Source organism: Contarinia nasturtii, unplaced genomic scaffold (assembly GCF_009176525.2).
Source record: "Contarinia nasturtii isolate CC-2019 unplaced genomic scaffold, AAFC_CNas_1.1 Cnas_scaffold_1240, whole genome shotgun sequence".
Classification (NCBI taxonomy): Eukaryota; Metazoa; Arthropoda; class Insecta; order Diptera; family Cecidomyiidae; genus Contarinia; species Contarinia nasturtii.
This window is the reverse complement of record NW_022198581.1, coordinates 4,308,023-4,326,846: the sequence shown is the minus strand read 5'-3', so window position 1 is coordinate 4,326,846 and position 18,824 is coordinate 4,308,023. Positions and strand designations below refer to the sequence as shown.

At 30.7% G+C, this 18,824-nt stretch overlaps 3 protein-coding genes across 12 annotated transcripts in view; 2 read left to right on the top strand and 1 right to left on the bottom strand.

Moving 5' to 3' along the window:
• The window catches only part of LOC116345430 (protein shank), a 74,564-nt gene extending 70,793 nt beyond the window's left edge, over positions 1–3,771 (top strand). For all 6 annotated transcript variants that reach the window (XM_031774793.1, XM_031774797.1, XM_031774795.1 and 3 more), the window contains one exon: positions 523–3,771. In XM_031774793.1, coding sequence (XP_031630653.1) covers positions 523–756 — 234 coding nt within the window. In that variant the 3' untranslated portion in view covers positions 757–3,771. The remainder of the gene's footprint in view (positions 1–522) is intronic.
• Positions 3,772–5,588: 1,817 nt separating this feature from the next.
• On the top strand, positions 5,589–8,578 carry LOC116345219 (sialin-like). Of its 3 annotated transcripts, none has more exons than XM_031774417.1 (11): positions 5,589–5,692; positions 6,325–6,448; positions 6,507–6,673; positions 6,735–6,905; positions 6,969–7,037; positions 7,119–7,172; positions 7,234–7,267; positions 7,350–7,567; positions 7,645–7,770; positions 7,850–8,248; positions 8,323–8,578. In XM_031774417.1, exons 2-11 carry the CDS (start codon positions 6,409–6,411, stop codon positions 8,497–8,499), a joined length of 1,455 nt encoding a protein of 484 aa, XP_031630277.1. In that variant the 5' UTR covers positions 5,589–5,692; positions 6,325–6,408; the 3' UTR covers positions 8,500–8,578. The 3 variants fall into 3 exon arrangements, with proteins under 3 accessions (XP_031630277.1, XP_031630275.1, XP_031630276.1); XM_031774415.1 differs by lacking the exon at positions 5,589–5,692 and adding an exon at positions 5,797–5,915; XM_031774416.1 differs by lacking the exon at positions 5,589–5,692 and adding an exon at positions 5,808–5,915 and having other exon boundaries at positions 6,331–6,448.
• Positions 8,579–9,322: 744 nt separating this feature from the next.
• LOC116345346 (arginyl-tRNA--protein transferase 1) lies at positions 9,323–13,459 on the bottom strand. 3 transcript variants are annotated; one of them, XM_031774621.1, is made up of 9 exons: positions 13,223–13,459; positions 12,124–12,177; positions 11,953–12,025; positions 11,217–11,862; positions 10,699–10,848; positions 10,361–10,502; positions 10,090–10,293; positions 9,849–10,003; positions 9,323–9,773 (listed from the first exon to the last, which is right to left on the bottom strand). In XM_031774621.1, the coding sequence occupies exons 1-9, from the start codon at positions 13,314–13,316 to the stop codon at positions 9,663–9,665; spliced, it is 1,629 nt and encodes a 542-aa protein (XP_031630481.1). In that variant the 5' UTR covers positions 13,317–13,459; the 3' UTR covers positions 9,323–9,662. The 3 variants fall into 3 exon arrangements, with proteins under 3 accessions (XP_031630481.1, XP_031630480.1, XP_031630482.1); XM_031774620.1 differs by lacking the exon at positions 13,223–13,459 and adding an exon at positions 12,306–12,779 and having other exon boundaries at positions 9,325–9,773; XM_031774622.1 differs by lacking the exons at positions 10,699–10,848; positions 13,223–13,459 and adding exons at positions 11,002–11,145; positions 12,306–12,772 and having other exon boundaries at positions 9,328–9,773.
• Positions 13,460–18,824: the final 5,365 nt, after the last annotated feature.

The following is an 18,824-nucleotide window of genomic DNA, read 5'->3' as shown; positions in this document are numbered from 1 at the left end:
TTGAACCAGCGTGTGCCAATTTGTAGAGTGTATTTTGTAAATGGGCAATAAAAAAAAATGTTGCACTGAACTGCAGTATGCTCTCATGCGAAGACACAACAAGTAAAAGCAGAATAGAATAAAACATCATAAAATTTGCAATCTGTATACGTTCACGGATTTCAATGCGCAAAAATTATTTATTAAGAAAGTCGGAGAAAGAATGAATAAAACAAAAACTTAACGGAAAACCTGCTTGAAATTTAGAGAGGGCAAAAAAAAAGAAAACCATACGACAAACGCAGTATTAAGATGAAAAAAATCGTTTTCGTTCTTTCTTTGGTTTCTCTTGAGATCCATAGTGGAAAAAGTGTCAAAATGTGCATAGAAATCGTATTCCTTATATTGCACCGCATATGGTTCTTCGTTTATATAAAAAAATGAACATAAAAATATGGCATATTGTTTTTTATTCGCTTTTTCTTTTAGCGTATTTCGTTTTTAATTTCATTTCCATCAATTTTTTCGTCTCTTTGCACACAGAATTCTCGTAATATTATCGGAAATCGTATAAACGCAACGTCGACATGCAATAAGAATAACAACGATGAATCACCGTCACAGGATATTGTATTGGCACCGCCGCCTGAATTTTCTGATTCGGTGTGCACGAATGTGAAATGTTTATCAACCAATCCGGGAACAGCAAATATGACTGGACGCAGTGTTCGTATTGTGGGCGCTGTGCCAAAATTAAGCCGATTACAAAGTCATTAGAATTTCGTTTAATGGTTAAGAATAAACATAGAAAAGCGCTAAAATAGCACGTAAATTTACATTATTTTTATAGTAATTAAAGTAAAAACAACAAAACATTTGCTTCATTCATTCATTAATTTTATTTTATTTTGTGCATGGCATAAAAACACACACACATACATCAAAACACAGACAATTTTCCTAACGATGAGATAATCGAACGAAGCGAAAATGCGCTGCTCATTAATTTAATGTTTGTGTTTTGTTTTTGATTTTAGAAAAAAAAGAAAAACGTGCGACAGTAACTAACACAAGTTCTAGTACACAAGAGATAGTTTTGCGAAAAAATAAAAAATAAAATAACATACAACAAAAAATTATATGAGATATTTGTGGAAAAAATTGAAAATAAAATTTTGCTGTTAGTAATCTATATATTGCAACATATTCGAAATATAATGATTGTACATTTTTCAAATGAAAAAATAAATAAATAAATAAACAAAATACACACAATTGAAATTATAAAGGCAAACAAAAATATGTTCGTTTAGATCATCAAATCCGATTAAAATAATTAAAGAATAAAATCAATTCGATGATGAAGAAAAACAAAATGTTTAAATGTATAACATAATTAAATATGCATATATTGTATACTTTTCATTCAATGCAAAAACAAATCAAACGAATATTGTTCATTTAAACATTTGAATAAAATAAAATAAAACAAAATAAAAAAGTTGCACACAAAGACATACACCCATTTACAGCATTCATAAATTCATCATTCATCAAAGCATTCGATCACATTTGACACACCACCAACAACAACAACAACAAAAAAACAAAAATTTCCATTAAAATATCCAGCGTTTAGTAGAATCAAAATTAATAAATGGAAATCTATGAGACGATGTCTAATTAATAATCAACTAAAACTCAACACGAATTGTTCAAACGATTTTTTATACGTGTCCATATTACATCGATTTTTAAAAAAAAATTAACGAAAACATAAAGAAAAACGGTCGCAATTTGTTTGTTCCAAGACGCACTTCAATTGAACGGAAAAATAAAAATCCCAGAATAGAAAAATTGCAGTCAAAAATTGGTTATAAAAAAGGGACAAAAAACAAGACATATACATGAATATCCAGATTGCAAAATATATTGTAGATCATAGCACGAATATAAACAGTTTTTTTCTCGAAATAATTTCACTAAAAGACATTTGAATAGCATCCGAAACTTAGATAAACCAATCAACGTCATTGTATTTGCTAGTGTTAATATTCGATTGATCGACGTTATTATCTACTCAATATAGATTAAATTTGATATAAATTGTGTTTCTAGTAAATTATATAATTCAAATATTGCTCAAAAATGTGCATGTATGCGAAATACAGGTGTTTTGAAGACGAAACGAATAAATCGAAATCGATACAAATCGGGATCAATAGTTTGTAATCGGTCATTTTCAACGTTGACCGTTTTTACGAACACAACAAAACTGCCAATAAAACAACAACATCTCTTCCAATGTGTTCCCGATCCATTTTCAAAATAATTACAAACACACATATTTATAATATATGAGGAAAAAAACAAACAACCTGCTTAATCCATAGGAATGAAATAGGCGAAAATATTACATTGGAATTTAAAAAAAAAAAACAAGAAACAAAATAATACAAATAAAGTATCGACACGATATCCTAATACACCATTTTAGACTCTAAATATGCCTTAACATTAGTCACTTTACATTGTTCCACTCTCACACGTCACCATCCACTGGACTTTTCATTTTGATACCGATCATTTGCTTTTTTGATACAACATTTTTCTTCTTTTATTACATATTTTCGTAAACACACACACACACACACAAAGATTAAATTTCAAATCAGCAAAAAAAATTGAAAAAAAAAAAATCGAAAACAACCATGGTGGTTTCATTTTTTAAATTGAGCGGAATTAAATAACGCAACGAATGATTTGCACCAATTTAACAATACATAAAATACATTTTGAATGTGATTCATTTTTATATTGCATTCAATTTGAATTAGTTCGTAATTTTCCAATAACGACACAACCACATTTTTTTAATAAATATCAGTATAAATGCATTTGTCGATGCGCAAGTAAGACGTTCGAAATTCCAATTTTTACAACATTTTTTTAGCACAATTTTTGGAATTCACAAACATTCACCTTTTTGATAATAACATTGACTGATTGAATTTATGGGCCGTGTGAGAGAGCGAAAAGAAAAATTAAATTTTCCAACCAAAAATACTTTCTTTATTTATAAAAAAGATGTTTATTCATTTCTTTTGAAATTTACATTTTCAATTGCCTGTTAAATGCAGTTCCTCACCATTTTATTCTAATAGATACAAATATCAACGTTGTAAAGATAAAATTTCAATTCAAAAACGTTTTGTACTCAATCAAATGTAATTTGATTTTTACACCTCTTCCAGCACAGAAATTTTGATGTTAATAATCATCGGTTGCACTTCAATGGTTCTTTGCAACGGACAAATTTGATTCATCGTGATTAATGCCAGCTAAACTGTTGCATATGCAAGATAGCTCGGTTATGCAATATCTTAATGTTTCCGAGTTCTTCATCGTTATTCTATCGGATTGTCTGTAATCTTTTATTTCCACAACCATCTGCCGGTTGACTATTTCACCTCATCACGAATATATATTTAAAATACCAAATTAATGAGTATGAACGATTGTGTTAACATTTGAAAGCATTGGCACATTCAGTAGCAGATTGTCCTTAACATTGGACGAAGGTGATCTAATACCTTCGAATTGTGCACACACTTCAACCTTCGATGTCACACAATCGACAAAAAATCTCGACTCGAATCATTGTTCTGAATATGATATTGTGCATATCACATAAATTGATCGAAATTTTTCTCTCCTTTTCATCTACTATTGTAATTTATTTTTCTTTTGTCAATTCTTTAATGCACTCTTAATGTGGATTGAAAAAAAAAATATTGAAAAAAATGAATATTGCTGATGAAGCGACATGAATGGTACAAACTAAACTGTTCAAATGGTTTGTTCGTCCCGACTACTTTGAATTATATACTACAATTGCAGAATAGAAGAGACGTCTGTTCAGACAGACAACATCGTAGCATGGAAATATTGGCGCCTTCGAGATTATATATGGTCACTTTCAATGAGTTTGATGCACCAACCCCTTTTATTTAATTTGTATATGATCTATGTAGCTAATCTATTGTATATGGTCTACTGGAGCCAATTACCTTGGATATACACCTTAAAATCTAATGGTTCCTTATTGTTTAGTGTCGATGATACAATTATTTCCATTATGTCCACAAGAAAAATTAGTTTTGTATTGATACATTAAAAATTGAATAAAAAATTATGTTTTTTGCCGAAAATATGTTGAACCGTTTTTTCTTTCATTGCCAAATACAGTTTTAACTCATCAATGAATTTCTGGTTGGACGAAAAAAATTAAGGTAAATAAAAAGGGTGAATTCTCTCTCTAATAGTAATCTAAGTGATTAGAGGATGATTAAAGGTGTCCATTGATAAGTGTCTCTCATTAAGAAATATCATTAAAATCTCTCATTAAGAAATATCATGTTCAACTCAAAAATGGCTAGTCATAGGTAAGCTTATACATGTAAACCAGCAAACGAAACTGATACAAAACGATTCTAAATGGTTTTATTCATCGAATCGTTACTATTTCCACGTTGGACACACCAAATTGAGTCAGTTTGCCATTTCAGAAGTGGTAAGCATTGGTAATAATAGTGGAAACAGTGGAAAACTTCTGATAACACAAAAATAATTGTAATGTATGCTATTAGACAAAGTAAGTATGACAATTTCCTGGCTTGCACGTGAGGAATGCCCATCAACGACATGAGAGTAAAACATTTTGAAATGCGGATACAAAAATAATTGATCCATTTTTCAATTTAAAAAAAATCTACAATATTTCTATTGTAATCGTCTATAAACAATTACGATTCAATGACGTTGACGCCACAAAAAAAAATAACAATAATTGCTATTCATGCTAATTTTCGATGACATATTTAATTCAAAAATGACGATAATTTTAGATTTAATTAGTAAAATCATTCAAAGTGATCATTCTCCTTCTGGTGTTCATTGATAAGGTTTTTTTTTCGAAAATTTCCTCCGTTCGTGATTTCTATCAATTGAATTGTCACCGAAAAAAGTCGAAAACTAGATTAATTCGAAAAATAAGATCAAAACCAATTCGATTTTTAAAATTTAACCAAAATAATAACAAACCAAATCTTGATAATATTGCACACCTATGTAATCATCGTAATTGGCAACGATAGGCCATCATTTTTTGTATGTGCTTGTGCATGTAGTAGAATTAAAGTTGACTTTTTTTGCGTACTTGTAAATCGCAAAAAGTAACGGTCAATTCACATCATAAATTTCGCGACTTCGTTTCTATTTGATTGATAACAATTTCCGAGGTTTTTGTTACATGCATATCGTTGTTGACAAGTTACTTAGATATTATTTTTTTTCGCGCCTTATAATGCTGCTGTTTATCAGCTGCCAATTTATCATAGAACATTGAACATGAAATCACCGTGTGAACTTCAGTATTATTTTGATATTCCATTGAAACACACATTGTTTCCTATTAGAAATAGAACTAGCCAATGAACTTTGAAAATTATTGGTTTAAATCGTTTTAACATTCCGTGTCCCTTGAACGTGATTCACTGCATGTTTTTTTGAATGATATTGAAAATTGTTTTAAACATTATTGAAATTATATATATTTTTCTGTAAAAAAAGAGTCTTTTTTAAGGCATTTGTTTTTTTAACGTCGAAAATCACAAGTCACAAATATGTGTTAGTATTCCGTGGTATTTGCGAGGTAGACAAAACTTGATTTGCTTTTAAAATAAATCAGTGTAAATCGAAAATTTGACAACGACATAAAAAGGTGTTTGATGTGAATATATTTATTTTAAAGAACATTTCATCTGGATTTCAGTTGCTAACAATCATAAATTTATCCGTACAAAATATGAATTAAATGCATTTAAATCATTTAAAAAAATCGTTTGTGACTTGACTTTAGCTGTTTTGTATCAAAAGTGAGTGATGTTTGACTTATGCGGGGAATTAATTTTCGTTCTTTAAAGAACAATTGTTTGATATATTATTATTAATCACGCAACCATTAAAATGTGTTGCACTCGAAGCGGATTCCGAGAAGATTCACCGTTCGATGCATTCAAGTGATCATTGAATTCCGTGCTGCAAATAATTTTTGCATTTTTAATCACTTTATATGAGGAAAACAAATGAAATTTAGTTGAATTTTTGATTTTTAATGATCGATCTGTGACGTCACAGCTTTTTTTGATCACGAAATTATTCTGATGAAATTGTGGCTGCATCGTGTTTAAGTTTGTAAAACCGGTGATTTTCGGACACGAAAATATCAAAAAAAAAAAATTGATCGACTTTTTCCCATTGAACAGTTTTCAATTGATTTCTCAGTTGCAGATGAGAAGAGGAGACGTTCGTGGGTGATTTTAGATAATTCTCGGCTGAATATTTTTTCTGTTCGCTTTCATATTAAAAATGGTCGATTCAAAAAATGTGGACGTCGAAAATACAAAATGTAAGTAAAATACATACGGAATCTAGAGCAATCGATTTATTTATGCTCATTTTTTTAGCCACATTTCCGCCAACACGTTTGAGCATCGCCTTTATGTTATTTGCCACATCATTTGTGGGCTATGTTGTACGTGTAAATCTGTCTATCATTATTATTGGAATGGTGCGAACACAGCCGATTGAAAATCAAACGGAACTACAAAATATAAAATATGATATGCCGGATGTAAGTGATGTGCGGTTGTGGTATCAAAAATTATTTCCTAAGTCAATGAATATTCTTTTAGTATGGCCCCAGATACAATTGGACAATTTCGCAGCAATATCTTCTGTTGAGCGCTTTTTTCTATGGATTAATGGGAACACAGTTGATTGGCGGATTTTTGAATCAATTGCTGGGTCCACGGTTTGTGATTGGAGCTTGTCTTGGATTGAGTGCCATTGCAACTGCCTTTATCGTAAATACATATATTTATACATTTAACAATTAAACATTAATAGCAATTAATTCATTTTTGTAGCCATTAGCAGCTGAATTATTCTCATTTTGGGCCGTTTTTGGTGTTCGCCTCTTTCTCGGTGCATTGGCGGTATGTTGTTTATGAATTGAGACGAGAACATTTTTTTGCGTCGAAATAAAATGAAATGATTTAAATATTTTCTATTTGAAGGGCATTTTGAGTCCTGGCATGAGTTTTTGTATAGCTAAATGGAGTCCACCACAGGTAAATCAAATTTATCAATGATCAAATGGTATTTAATTAATTTCAATTTTATACGCAACAGGAGAAAGGAAAGTTTGTATTTACTATGATTGGCGGTAAGTTTTTCTTTTAAAGTATTCGCAATCTTAATTAATTTTTGAATATTTCATTTCATTCACATTTTTTGTTGTTAAATAGGTACTTTGGGTACAGTAGTGACATGGCCGTTTGTCGCATTTTTGATGACACACTTTGGGTGGGTGTACGCTTTTTACGTGCCAGCAACAATTGTTTTATTTACGACAATTCTTTGGTTCTACGTCGTATACAATTCACCGTACGAACATCCACGAATCAGTGAACAAGAATTGAAATACATTGAAGCATCACAAGGAAACACTGTTTCGCGTGTACAAGTAAAATATCCATTCAACATTTTCAAAAAGTTGAAGAAAAAAAATCGATAAATTTGTTATTTCTTTTCAATTTCCAGAGAGGATTGCCACCAATTCGTTGTATTCTAAAATCGGTACCATTTTGGGCGCTTTTCTTTTTACAATTCAGTCACATGTGGTCATTTTTCTTTCTAATAATCGCTGCACCAAAGTACCTAAATGAGGTAAACATTTGTAATCAATTTCAATTTGGAATTTAGTTGCAACTCGCGGATTCTTAGTTGATTTTTGTTGTTGTTGCAGGTATTAAAATTCGATTTAACACAATCTGGACTCTTGGCCAGTTTACCGTATTTGAGTCGTTTCATTTGCGGTTTTGTCTTTGGAGCCATATCTGACTACATGATTAAACACGAACTTCTAACAGTGACGCAAGTTCGGAAATTCTTTAGTGTATTTTCGCATATATTGCCCGGTTTATTGATGTATGGATTACGTTTTGTCAGCGATAGTCCAATAAATTGTGTGATTGTTATTACGGTAGCATTGGGTTTGAATGGTGCTTCAACGTGCGTAAATCTCGCCAACTCTTTAGACTTGGCACCGAACTATGCGGCAGCCGTTTCAGCGATCATAAACACATTTACAACAGCAACGGGAATTATTGCACCGATGGTTGTTACATATTTTACACGCGAAAATGTTAGTTAAAATGGCTTTTGTATTGAAAAATACTCTTTACCGAATCAATATACTCTTTTTTCATCCATTTACAGAATACCGTGAACGAATGGAATCAAATATTTCTCATTTCAGCCACATTGTATGTGTCGTCAGCCATTGTATTCATGGCCTTTGGCAGTGGGAAAGTGCAAGATTGGAATGATGACACATATAAAATCAAACGAGATGCCAAACGAAAATTACGTCAATCAAACGAAAGTCACTTTTAAATTATCCATAATGAATGCAATGTAATTGTATAAAATGTGTAATTTTGAAAATAAATCATAATTATTTTGCTATTGTGAATCGCGGAATCATTTCATTAAAAACTAACGCCGAAAAATACTGGACCATGCTATGTAGTTAATAAATACTTTGTTTTTCTTTTGGCTCGGTTCTTTATTTGCATGCAAACATGCAATGTTCGCAATATAAACCGATAATAATTTCAGGCGAATTATTCAAAACTAAAGCACAACAATCGCTCGCAATTATACATTACGAAATGATCCGTTAAATAATGCATTATTTATATGATTCGGAAAAAGAAGAATACATTTAAATAATCAAATTCAAATGATATTTGTTAGACAAGCGGCTAGCCAATTGCGATAAGAAATAATGAATGAACAACAAACGAAATGGAAAGACATCAACAAATAATTTAAAATCGTCTACACTCTCTCTCTCGATGCATGATAATCAATGTTATCAGTTCCAATGACTCTACATGTCTACATAAATCGATCTCCTGCCGTGATTCTATTTTTTATATGTATTACAAAAAAATGTTTACAAATATTTTTTTTTTTTTTTTGGTAAAAGTGATTTTTTTGTCTCAGATCCAAACCTTTGCAAATTTCGAGAAAAATTGTTTCTCACGAAAAAGTAATTTCGAAACCTATCAAATATTTACCGTTTCTTTGGTGTAATAAAAAACGCTTAATATTGCAAGAGAAAGAAAATTTATTTTTTTAACACTTTTTGTTTTAAATGCTTCAAGATTTTTTAAATAAACTTTTTAGATTTGAATATTTTATCTCTTCGTGTATTATAGAAATGTATGTTTATTCTTATTTATCTTCTCAAGTGACTTTAATGTATTTATTTATTTATTTCGACCATATTTATAATATAGTGAACATAATTTTTTAAAAAAATATCTCATTTTGTGAAAAAATTCGAACATTCATTTTGAGAATATTGAATTGCAGGTAACAATAATCAATCTGACTATATTACTCAGTCAACTGAGTACTGACTGAATGGAGAAAACAAATTTTAGTTGCAGCTTGAAAAATGCTTTTAGGCGTCGGCGAACAGAGAAAAGGTTGCGATTATGATGAAGAGAGTCGGCAGCAATTTTATTGCAATTGTGATTCATTTGAGCTTAGGTAACCAAATATAAACGACGGGATAAGACTTTGCCAACCAGTTTTCCATATTCGGTAAAATTATCATTGTCGTCCTCTTCACTGTCGGTGCCCTCTGTTCCTTTATACTATAACGAAAATTAATTATTTTTATAAAGAATTCGACTTGTGCGTTTTAAAATCAAACGAGAAAAATGACCAACCGCTCTATAGTCTCGGTATGTCAAACAATATTTATAATCGACAAGCAATCGTAAATTGCTCAAATCATCGGCCGGATTGAATTCATTGAGATCTTTAGCCACCGGATCTAAATTGAAGCGTGAGTATTTCGTTTCATCTAACAATTTGAGTAAATCTGAAAAGAGAAAACATTGACATAAAAATTTGTTTTTTTTTTTTTTTGAAAAGAAAAATGGTTTGCAAAAAAGGAAGAAAAATTACCAGCATCCAATAAATGCCATGTATAAATTTCCGGGCACAATAAGTACGATGGTTGTAATTTGCCTTTGTATCGCATCTTTGGACAACTGTGTATATAAAATCCCATATAATATGCGCTGAGCTCAGGGCGTGTATCGCACAATTCTCTCACAAATTGAACTTCACGCAATGTTCCATACGTTCCAAGCGTAAGAAAACTGAAATCTTAATTGAAACATTCAATTGTTAATAAATGATTTTCTTTTAATTTCTTACACATTTCGTATGTTACCTGGATCATAGAAGAAATACACTGAGCTCACACATTTTGGCAGAATATCTATGACGCCAACGGCAATCAATTGATCATCCAACCAATACTGTTGATGGAATGAACCGTATCCACACTGTGGCCCATTCTCCGGTGTTTCATGCTATTTTATAGCCAGAAAAAAATGGATATTTCAGAAATCATTTAAAAAAAAACAGTGGACGATTTTAACCCTTTCAATCCTTTATCTCAGCAAAGCCGTTACATGAACACACACAAACAAATTTGATTTGAATAAAAAAAAAATTGTTGCATAAGCTGAATACAAAAAAAAAAAAGAAAATTAAAATGTTGCTCACCTTAATGGGTGAAATGCATAGAAAATCAAGGAATTCGCTTAAATCAGTTGGTGGATCGCGATGAACTAATGTCTGATATTTCATATACAAATCGAATTCAGTATTTTGACTGCGTTTAAATTCGTCACTCTCAACATTAACCACAAGAAGCTAACAAATGGAAATGATCGCAACCACAAAATTTCGAAAATAATAATGTCAACGAAGTGGATGGCAAACCATGGATTTGAGATCGACGAGACAAAAGAATGAAAGGAGAAAAAAGAAAGAAGAAGAATTAAGTTTCCGACAGTTGATATTAACCTGTAGTGGTGTTCGAACTAAAAAATTATCGAAACTTTTTTTTGTAATTTTTTCCGGTGGATCGTTGTGGATACCGATTTGATAGCGTCGATATAAATTTAACGCAACTTCAGTTGAACCGGTATGTGATGGAACTAGTTTTACCTGAAATTTATTGAGTAAAATTACATAAATTACACAAAATTCAATAGAAAAAAACAAATGATAATTTTTACCTTTAATTTGTGCACACCATCAGTTGGCATTTCATCGATCATTGATTTTAAATCTTTTGTAATATTATTTGGTGATTTTTTTGCGACAATTGCCGTTTCACTAGCATCATCATTGGAAGCCATACCGGACGCATTGGTCTTTGCTAGTAATTTTTCGGCTTTACGCTGTTGACGCAACAGTTTTGCTTTTGGTTGTAGTGGTTTTGTGGGATCCGCACCGACAACCAAACCACGCTTATTATTTTTATTGCAATTATCACTGGTTTCCGCTTTCTTTGTTTGTGGCTCATCGATTTTGGTGGCGGCAGATGAGGTGCTTGGTTTCTGTTTATTCACATCATTTTCTGTATTTTCAATAATTTCTAGCATATTATCTATATCAATCGATTCTTTTGGCTGATTTGAGGTAATCATTTTGCATTCAGCTAAGGCACTTGATTCTCCAACTTCGGTTGGCTGCATCATATCCATTTTAACATCATCATCATTAATATCAACGTTCGAATTGTTTTTAGCATCATTATCGGCATCATCATTTTTGCTATCATTGTTTCCACCACTTTTTTGTCCCGTTCGTAGAAAATTATTCATTTTTTTCAGAATTTTCTTGTGTGATTTTGACAAATGAAGTGCTGGTGCATCACATCTGTAAACCAAACAATTTTTTTTTTAAACTAATTTATCAAGTATTTTTTATTTTGAAAAAAGCGCAATATTTTTTTGTGTAAAAACGTACTTGATCGTATAACAAGGGCAACATGTAATCTTGTTATTTGGCTTGTAACAATACTGTCCGGAGCGTCGCCATCCTTTTAACAAAAATAATTTGAATTAAATAAAATTGGCATATTTTTACACATATTTTTTTAAATAATAATAAAAAAATTCAGCTAAAATTGTGATATACCTCGATCAATTAAATCTTGATAATCAGCCGCTGTCATGCAATGTGCCCACATACCTGAATATAAATAGACAGAAAAAAATCAAAACAATCAATTTGATTTGTTCCAATGCGTTTTCAAGTTTTTATTTATTCTGTCGTCGGCGCAAATAGAGATAATAAATTCTGTTCAATATTGATGTTACCGTGTGATTGACTTGAGTTGGAATTGTTGCAGTATCCGCATCGGGAATTGCCTTGTGGACCATAATAATTAACAATTGTCGCTTTTCGTGACATGCTGTATCAGCGCCCAAAATTCAATCAAATTCAATTTCTCTTTTTTTTTAAAAACTCGTGCTCAAGCAAACAAACACTTTTCCATTCAATCAAAATCGTTGTTTATATTTACTAATTTATATTTACTGATAATAAATGGGTTTTTCTTCTTCTTCAAAATTCAAGCGAATAATTTTTTTTTTGTTGTTGCTTTCAACGAAATGTGTTATTTTTGCGAAAAACGCATGATTGAAATCAAACGTATACTAAAAACCCTTCAATTCAAATATGAAACAAGTAAGTTGAATGTTTGCGATCCACACAACTCTTATTGAATTCGTCAATTGATTGTGAGAAATGTGTTGAAAATATGCAACCAAAATAAGTGCGATAAAAACACCAGTGAAAATTTATATTTGGCCACTTCAACTACATGTAGAGTTGTCATGAAACGTCATATTAGTACCAAATGTGAACACACTTGCTGGTCACCCACACAGATGTACACTTACACGCATACATCAATACCGAACAAAGCGCGAAATATCACTCAAATACTAATTGGACCCTGTTCATCTTCGTTTTCGTTGTAGATTTCTCTTGATTTATTGACTTTTGTTGCACGTCGCTCAATTGCGTTTTTAAGCTTTTCAATAGAACAAGTTTTAATGAAATTGAAAAAAATAAAAATTGAACGAGCTCCAAATCACCTTGACCCAGTGAGCACGAGACTCAAACATTGTTTACATTCCAAATGAATGTTTTTGTCGATTAAAAAAAAATTTCAATGAAGGCAACTCGGTTAAGGATTTTCTATCATTATTTTTTCCTCACACGTACTTACCGTGTGAAAATTTGTGTAAACAATTGCAATAGCCACATCGTGCTTGTTGACGTCCACCAAAACGATCAACAATTGTCACCCCACATCGACTCATTTTGATGCGTCCGAACCAGACAACTCAATTTATTCCAAAACGAACAAGAAACGAGATGAATTTCGCTTGTTATACAATCTAGCAGCTGTTCTATCGACAACAAACGTTAACTTAATGCACACACAATCAGTTTCATCCTTCAATTAAAAAAAACGTCATCATCGAATATGGCATGCATGCAATCAAAATACATGTGTATTTGTTGATAAGTATTTTCTTTTTGTTTGGTGTAAGTAAATAATTTGACAGATTTTTCAGTTACTTATTCATTGGCATCGACGAAAATCATAACCAAAACAAATGATGTGAATTCACGTCGAAATCGAAGAGAAAAATAAATCTGCTCCCATGATTGTGTGATTCCAATCGGAAATTTTACACTAGATGGCGTTGCTTTTGCATTAAAAACGCCCATTCATTTATATGATTTTTTTTCTCAATATTCTTTCATTTTATTGTTAGTATTTTTTTTTCGCCTTAAAATATTTACAAGAACATTCTTTTTTCAATTTTTATAATTTTTATCATTTTCAGAATTCTTTTTTTCTTCTGCCTATCTCGCTCGCTCTTTCCATTATTCATTTTTTGTTTGTTTCATTTTGAATTTTATCGTTTTAAATATGGAATCCTATACTTTTTCCGAGATCAGTCGAAACGGGAGACGGAAATAACGTCACACGAAATATGGTCTCAATTCTTCTGAAGTTAATTTCAATTTATCAAAAAGGTTTACATTTAAAAAACAAAACCATAAAATTTGCCATTCTTGTTTGTTTTTTTTTTTTGTCGTGCAAGCATCTGTTTTTTTTTTTAAAAGAAACAATACTCATTTCCGTGTGTATTATTTTTTTGTTATATCAAGACTTACACTTCTACACTAACGATTAGAATTTTTGTTCGTTCTTTTTATTTCATTTTTCATTCGTTTCCTTTCATTTTTCATTCGCTTCATCAGACTTTTTTCTAAGATAAATTAGATTTTCCGCACCATATATCGCAACTATTACGTTTTCCCTGTGTGTTTCGTCCTCTAGCAAATGTTTTCTTTTTGTTATCAAATTTCTCATCGAACTGTTATCGATCACGATATTTTGGTTTGTGCTTTGCTTTAAAAATAAAACCAACACGAATTTCGAAATTCGATTAATTCATCAAAATGTCATATTTTCTCAATGCAAAAAAATCTGCCATGCCAAAATGCGAGCAACGGTGCTTGTTTTTTTTAACATTTTTTTACAAATATTCATTTTAATGGATATTACATTTTGTTCTTGATTATTGAGGAAGAAAGATTTTTTTTTTTTTGCTTTTCTTAAATTACAAATAACGAGCAAAATTCGTGCGATGAAACATTTCTAGTCAAAATCGTGGAGAGTTTGTTCATTTGTTTTTTTAAAATATTTTTTTTTTTCATGGAAAACTATACAAAATTTAATTTGAAAAAAATATGCTAGCGAAATTACAAAATGTTTGTGTGCTTTTTTTAAATTTATCTTATCATAAAAGTCAATAATTGATATCATATCGGGATGCAAAAAGAAATGTTAATATAAAAACTTGTTGATGGATTTTCTGAATTTGGCCAGTGTGTCCCATGAAGGATGACATTGATTTAGTAAAAAAGAATGTCTGTTTTATTTAACTTATTTGGCTATCATTATGAACGATTAAACATTTAATGAAAAATCTCTGTCTTTACGAAACTGAACAATGGATTCAAATATTGAATTCAATTCGAGTATTTGAACGAAGTTTTAATGCAAAATAAAACTAATCAATCATCGAAATCTCAAAAGCTTAATGGTTAAAGTGTATTGACGACTCCCTTTATGCAATACATTACACATTTTTGACGTCTGCTCGAAAAACGAACCAATTTTTGAAAAACATTTTTGTTTTAAAGCAAAAAAAAAGAATGCTCACCCGAATCGTTTTTACATTTTCTTTGTAATGTTCCATGGAGTGCACTTTAAGCATTTAAAGTATTAGTTAAAATTTGAAAATCTTCAAGACATATTGAATAAAATGTCGTTAATTGAAAGAAAAAATCCAGAGAATTCTGTTTAATTGATATCTCATCCCGATCTGTTTTCGGTGTCATAAAAGTCTTGCATTAAATCATCATTTTATTTTCATTTTCCGTGACATTTCATTTCGTATTGTGATCAGAACGTTCCCATCACATAGGGATTGTGTCAATTTTATCATCTCAATATTCCATTTCTATTTCATTTTCGGTTGATTGTTGTATTTGTATTGTAATATACTATTGAAAACTGTAACTGTGTAATAAACATAAAAAATAAATGAAAAAACATTGAAATCTATTGTCGCTTTTGGTTGATTTTCGGTTGCGAGTTTGGTTCAATTCATAATTTTCGGTTTGAATAAAACCATAGTGTCTATTTCTTTTGTTTAAATGTGGAACAAATTGTAAATTGTAACATTGTACAAACAACAGGATTTAGTTTTGGTCTATTATAAATTGTAATCTATTTGTAATTAGTATTTGATCTGTGTCATTTGTGGAAAACGGATTAATTAGGTATTGTTTGTTCATTTGTTTGTTTTAAAAGAGGGTTTGTGGAGGTCTGTTAGGCAAATTGGGGGCTATCATCAATCTCTATGTTTTTGGGCTAGCAATTTTCTTGTTAATTCTATAAATCCCATTTAATCTCTCATTCGGTGCTATGGTTTCATATGTCTCTTGTTCATTGTGTTTGTTTTAATAAAAAAAATAACAACGTTTTTTCTTCATATAAATAACAAACTGCTTCTTTAATGCTATTTTGTGTATTTCTTATGCATTTGTAGTACCGATATAAAAAATGTGCTGTAACAACGGAATTGCACGCGGGACAGACAACAGAAAACTGTATTTTTCATTTTATTTTCATCTTTTTAGAATTCAACAATAAACGAAAATCGTTTGAAATACTGTGGGCACTGTGTATGTGTGTATATTGACCAAGCGTTTAGAAAGACATACATTTATGCGAGCAATTGAATGATGCTTGCATCATTTGATGCGCATCGGTTTTGCTGTCGCCATACATTCGGATCTTCGGCAGCGCACGAAGTGCTCCGAACGCACAACGAAAGCACTAGCGATGCGCATCAAATGATGCAAGCATCATTCAATTGCTCGCATAAATGTATGTCTTTCTGAACGCTTGATATTGACGGATTTGATCTGGTAAATGCCAGCAAAATGAAAATGAATGTGAGCAATGGCAAATCACATTTATTGATCATTTCTGTCGCGTGTCACATTCATTCTCTGGCACATTTATATTGATTGACATTAGACGAAATGCAAAACAAGAAAAACTTGTTGCATAAATCTCATTTCTAAATATGTAAAGATACATAGGTTGAATTTATTTTATTGAAAAGAGATGCGTCCATGTCTCTATATTGTTGTTATTTCTTTTATTTATGAAAAGCAATACGAAAAACGAAAAACGGTTTATAACATTTAAAACAATGTTTATGGATGAATCTATGGTACAAAAAACAAAAAAGCAATAAGGCTTCTTTCTATTGAAAATGTGTGATTGGAATAAAACTGAAGTTGAATGATATGATGCGATCATTGGGGATAGCTGATGTCCGTATTTAATTAATGTATATAATTAGAATTTGTCTTAGCTATTGTTGCAATTGTTGTGTGTTTCATTTGACATAAAAAAATATTCTTACAAAAATTCTCTTAATTATTTTGCAATTGTAAAATTGTGTGTTGCACTGTCATTCTCTAATTCAGTATTATTGTAATAATTGGTATAGTAGCTTCTGTTTCTGTGTACTATTTTCTCTTATCGGTTCACTTTTTTCTTTTAATAATATAAAAATTCTTTGTTTATGGAATCGATTGATTGCTGTGCACATCAAATGTTTCCATTCAAAATCAATAGCTCATGAAATTTTGACACCACTTTCTTCAAAAATCAAATCGAATTCGATGGTTTTATTTGAACAATGCTAATTTTATCAAAACTCATGAATATGGTTAATAGTGCTTTTCAGCTTTAAAAAAAAGATCAAAATTCAACAGAATTATTCACACTGGAACAAATAGAAATATAATATAAAAATGATGTTAAAAGGATGCAAAATCCAAACATAAATGATGTTCAACTGATGAAATTTGGTGAATATTCGACTTGTGCTTTCAGCCAAATTTTCATGATCGTTTGATTTTGGTGAACATTTGATGCACTTCAACAACAAAAATTATGTGCATGTACTTTGCGAGTGTGAGTTTAATTGTAAAAAATAGCACCACTTTGTACATTCATTTTGTATGTTATAATGTTATTGTGTAATGTGTTGTGAAAATAAAAAATGAAAACTTTTCCAAACATATTCATTTTTGTCTGTGTTTTTTTTCTCGCCTTTTTCCTATGCGTGAATCATGCAAACTTTAAGAATGCTCCGAAGCCAAATGAGTAAATTTTTCGTTCTTTGAAAGGGAATATTTTTTTTTGGTTGTTGTCACAAATGAGAAACAGTTTGCATGGTCATTGATTTGATTTGATTTTCGGGATTTTTGTAGCTTTCTAAATTTGGTTTGTATTTAAAAAAAAATAAAACAAAAAGCGCATTGGTGGGTGTTTTTATCTTATTAAAATTCGCTAGCCCAAATTAACTATTGTTCAATTGTATTTCTGTGTGTATGTGTTTGTATGTTATTGAGTGTTCAATATTATTTTATATCTCCTGTTAAATGATTTGTTGTATTTGCATGTGTCTATTTATAAATGTAATAACAAAAATGTGATCTGTAAAATGAACGCTGTTTGAATTGTTGTAGTTCTATTATTTTGTGTATTTTTTTCTTTGTTTCACTTTTTCAATATATTAATTAGTTTGCATTTTATTTCAACTTCGAATGAAATGCATATTTCATTTTGTTTCAACCTTTTGCTCCTGTTCCATTTTCCATGGATCGTCATCGTCGTCATTGTTTTCTTCTTCTTTTAAATTCAAATTCATAAATAGCTAGATTTAAGCTAGGCACTCTCGTTCCGTTTAAACACTATGTTTTGGGCTGTGTTTCTCTTCTACTCTCCCTCCATTTTGGTTTCTCATTTATATTTCACTTTTCCTTTTAATTTGCGTTGCATCGTGTACGGCGATTCACATCATTAACCATTCTTCACATTATTTATTCATACGATTATACATATTGAAGTAAACACTCTATAAAATTGTTATTCCACGTAATAGCTATTTTAAAATCGCATGCTCTTAAATTACTGCCGATTGTTTGTGAAAAGAAAAAGCTTGAATAAAAAATGACAACAACAACAATAAAAAAATGTGCAAATGAAAATGCGTTTCTTGGACAAGTAATTGGCTCTTCATTTTACTTACGTTAAAGTCTTCAAAATTCGTCAAAAAATTATTATTATTTGTTTGAAGTAGTTTTTGGTCCGATTTCATTCAGGAAAGTACGAGTAAAAACAAATTAATAAAGAAGATGAGATCCATGGTCTCCAAATT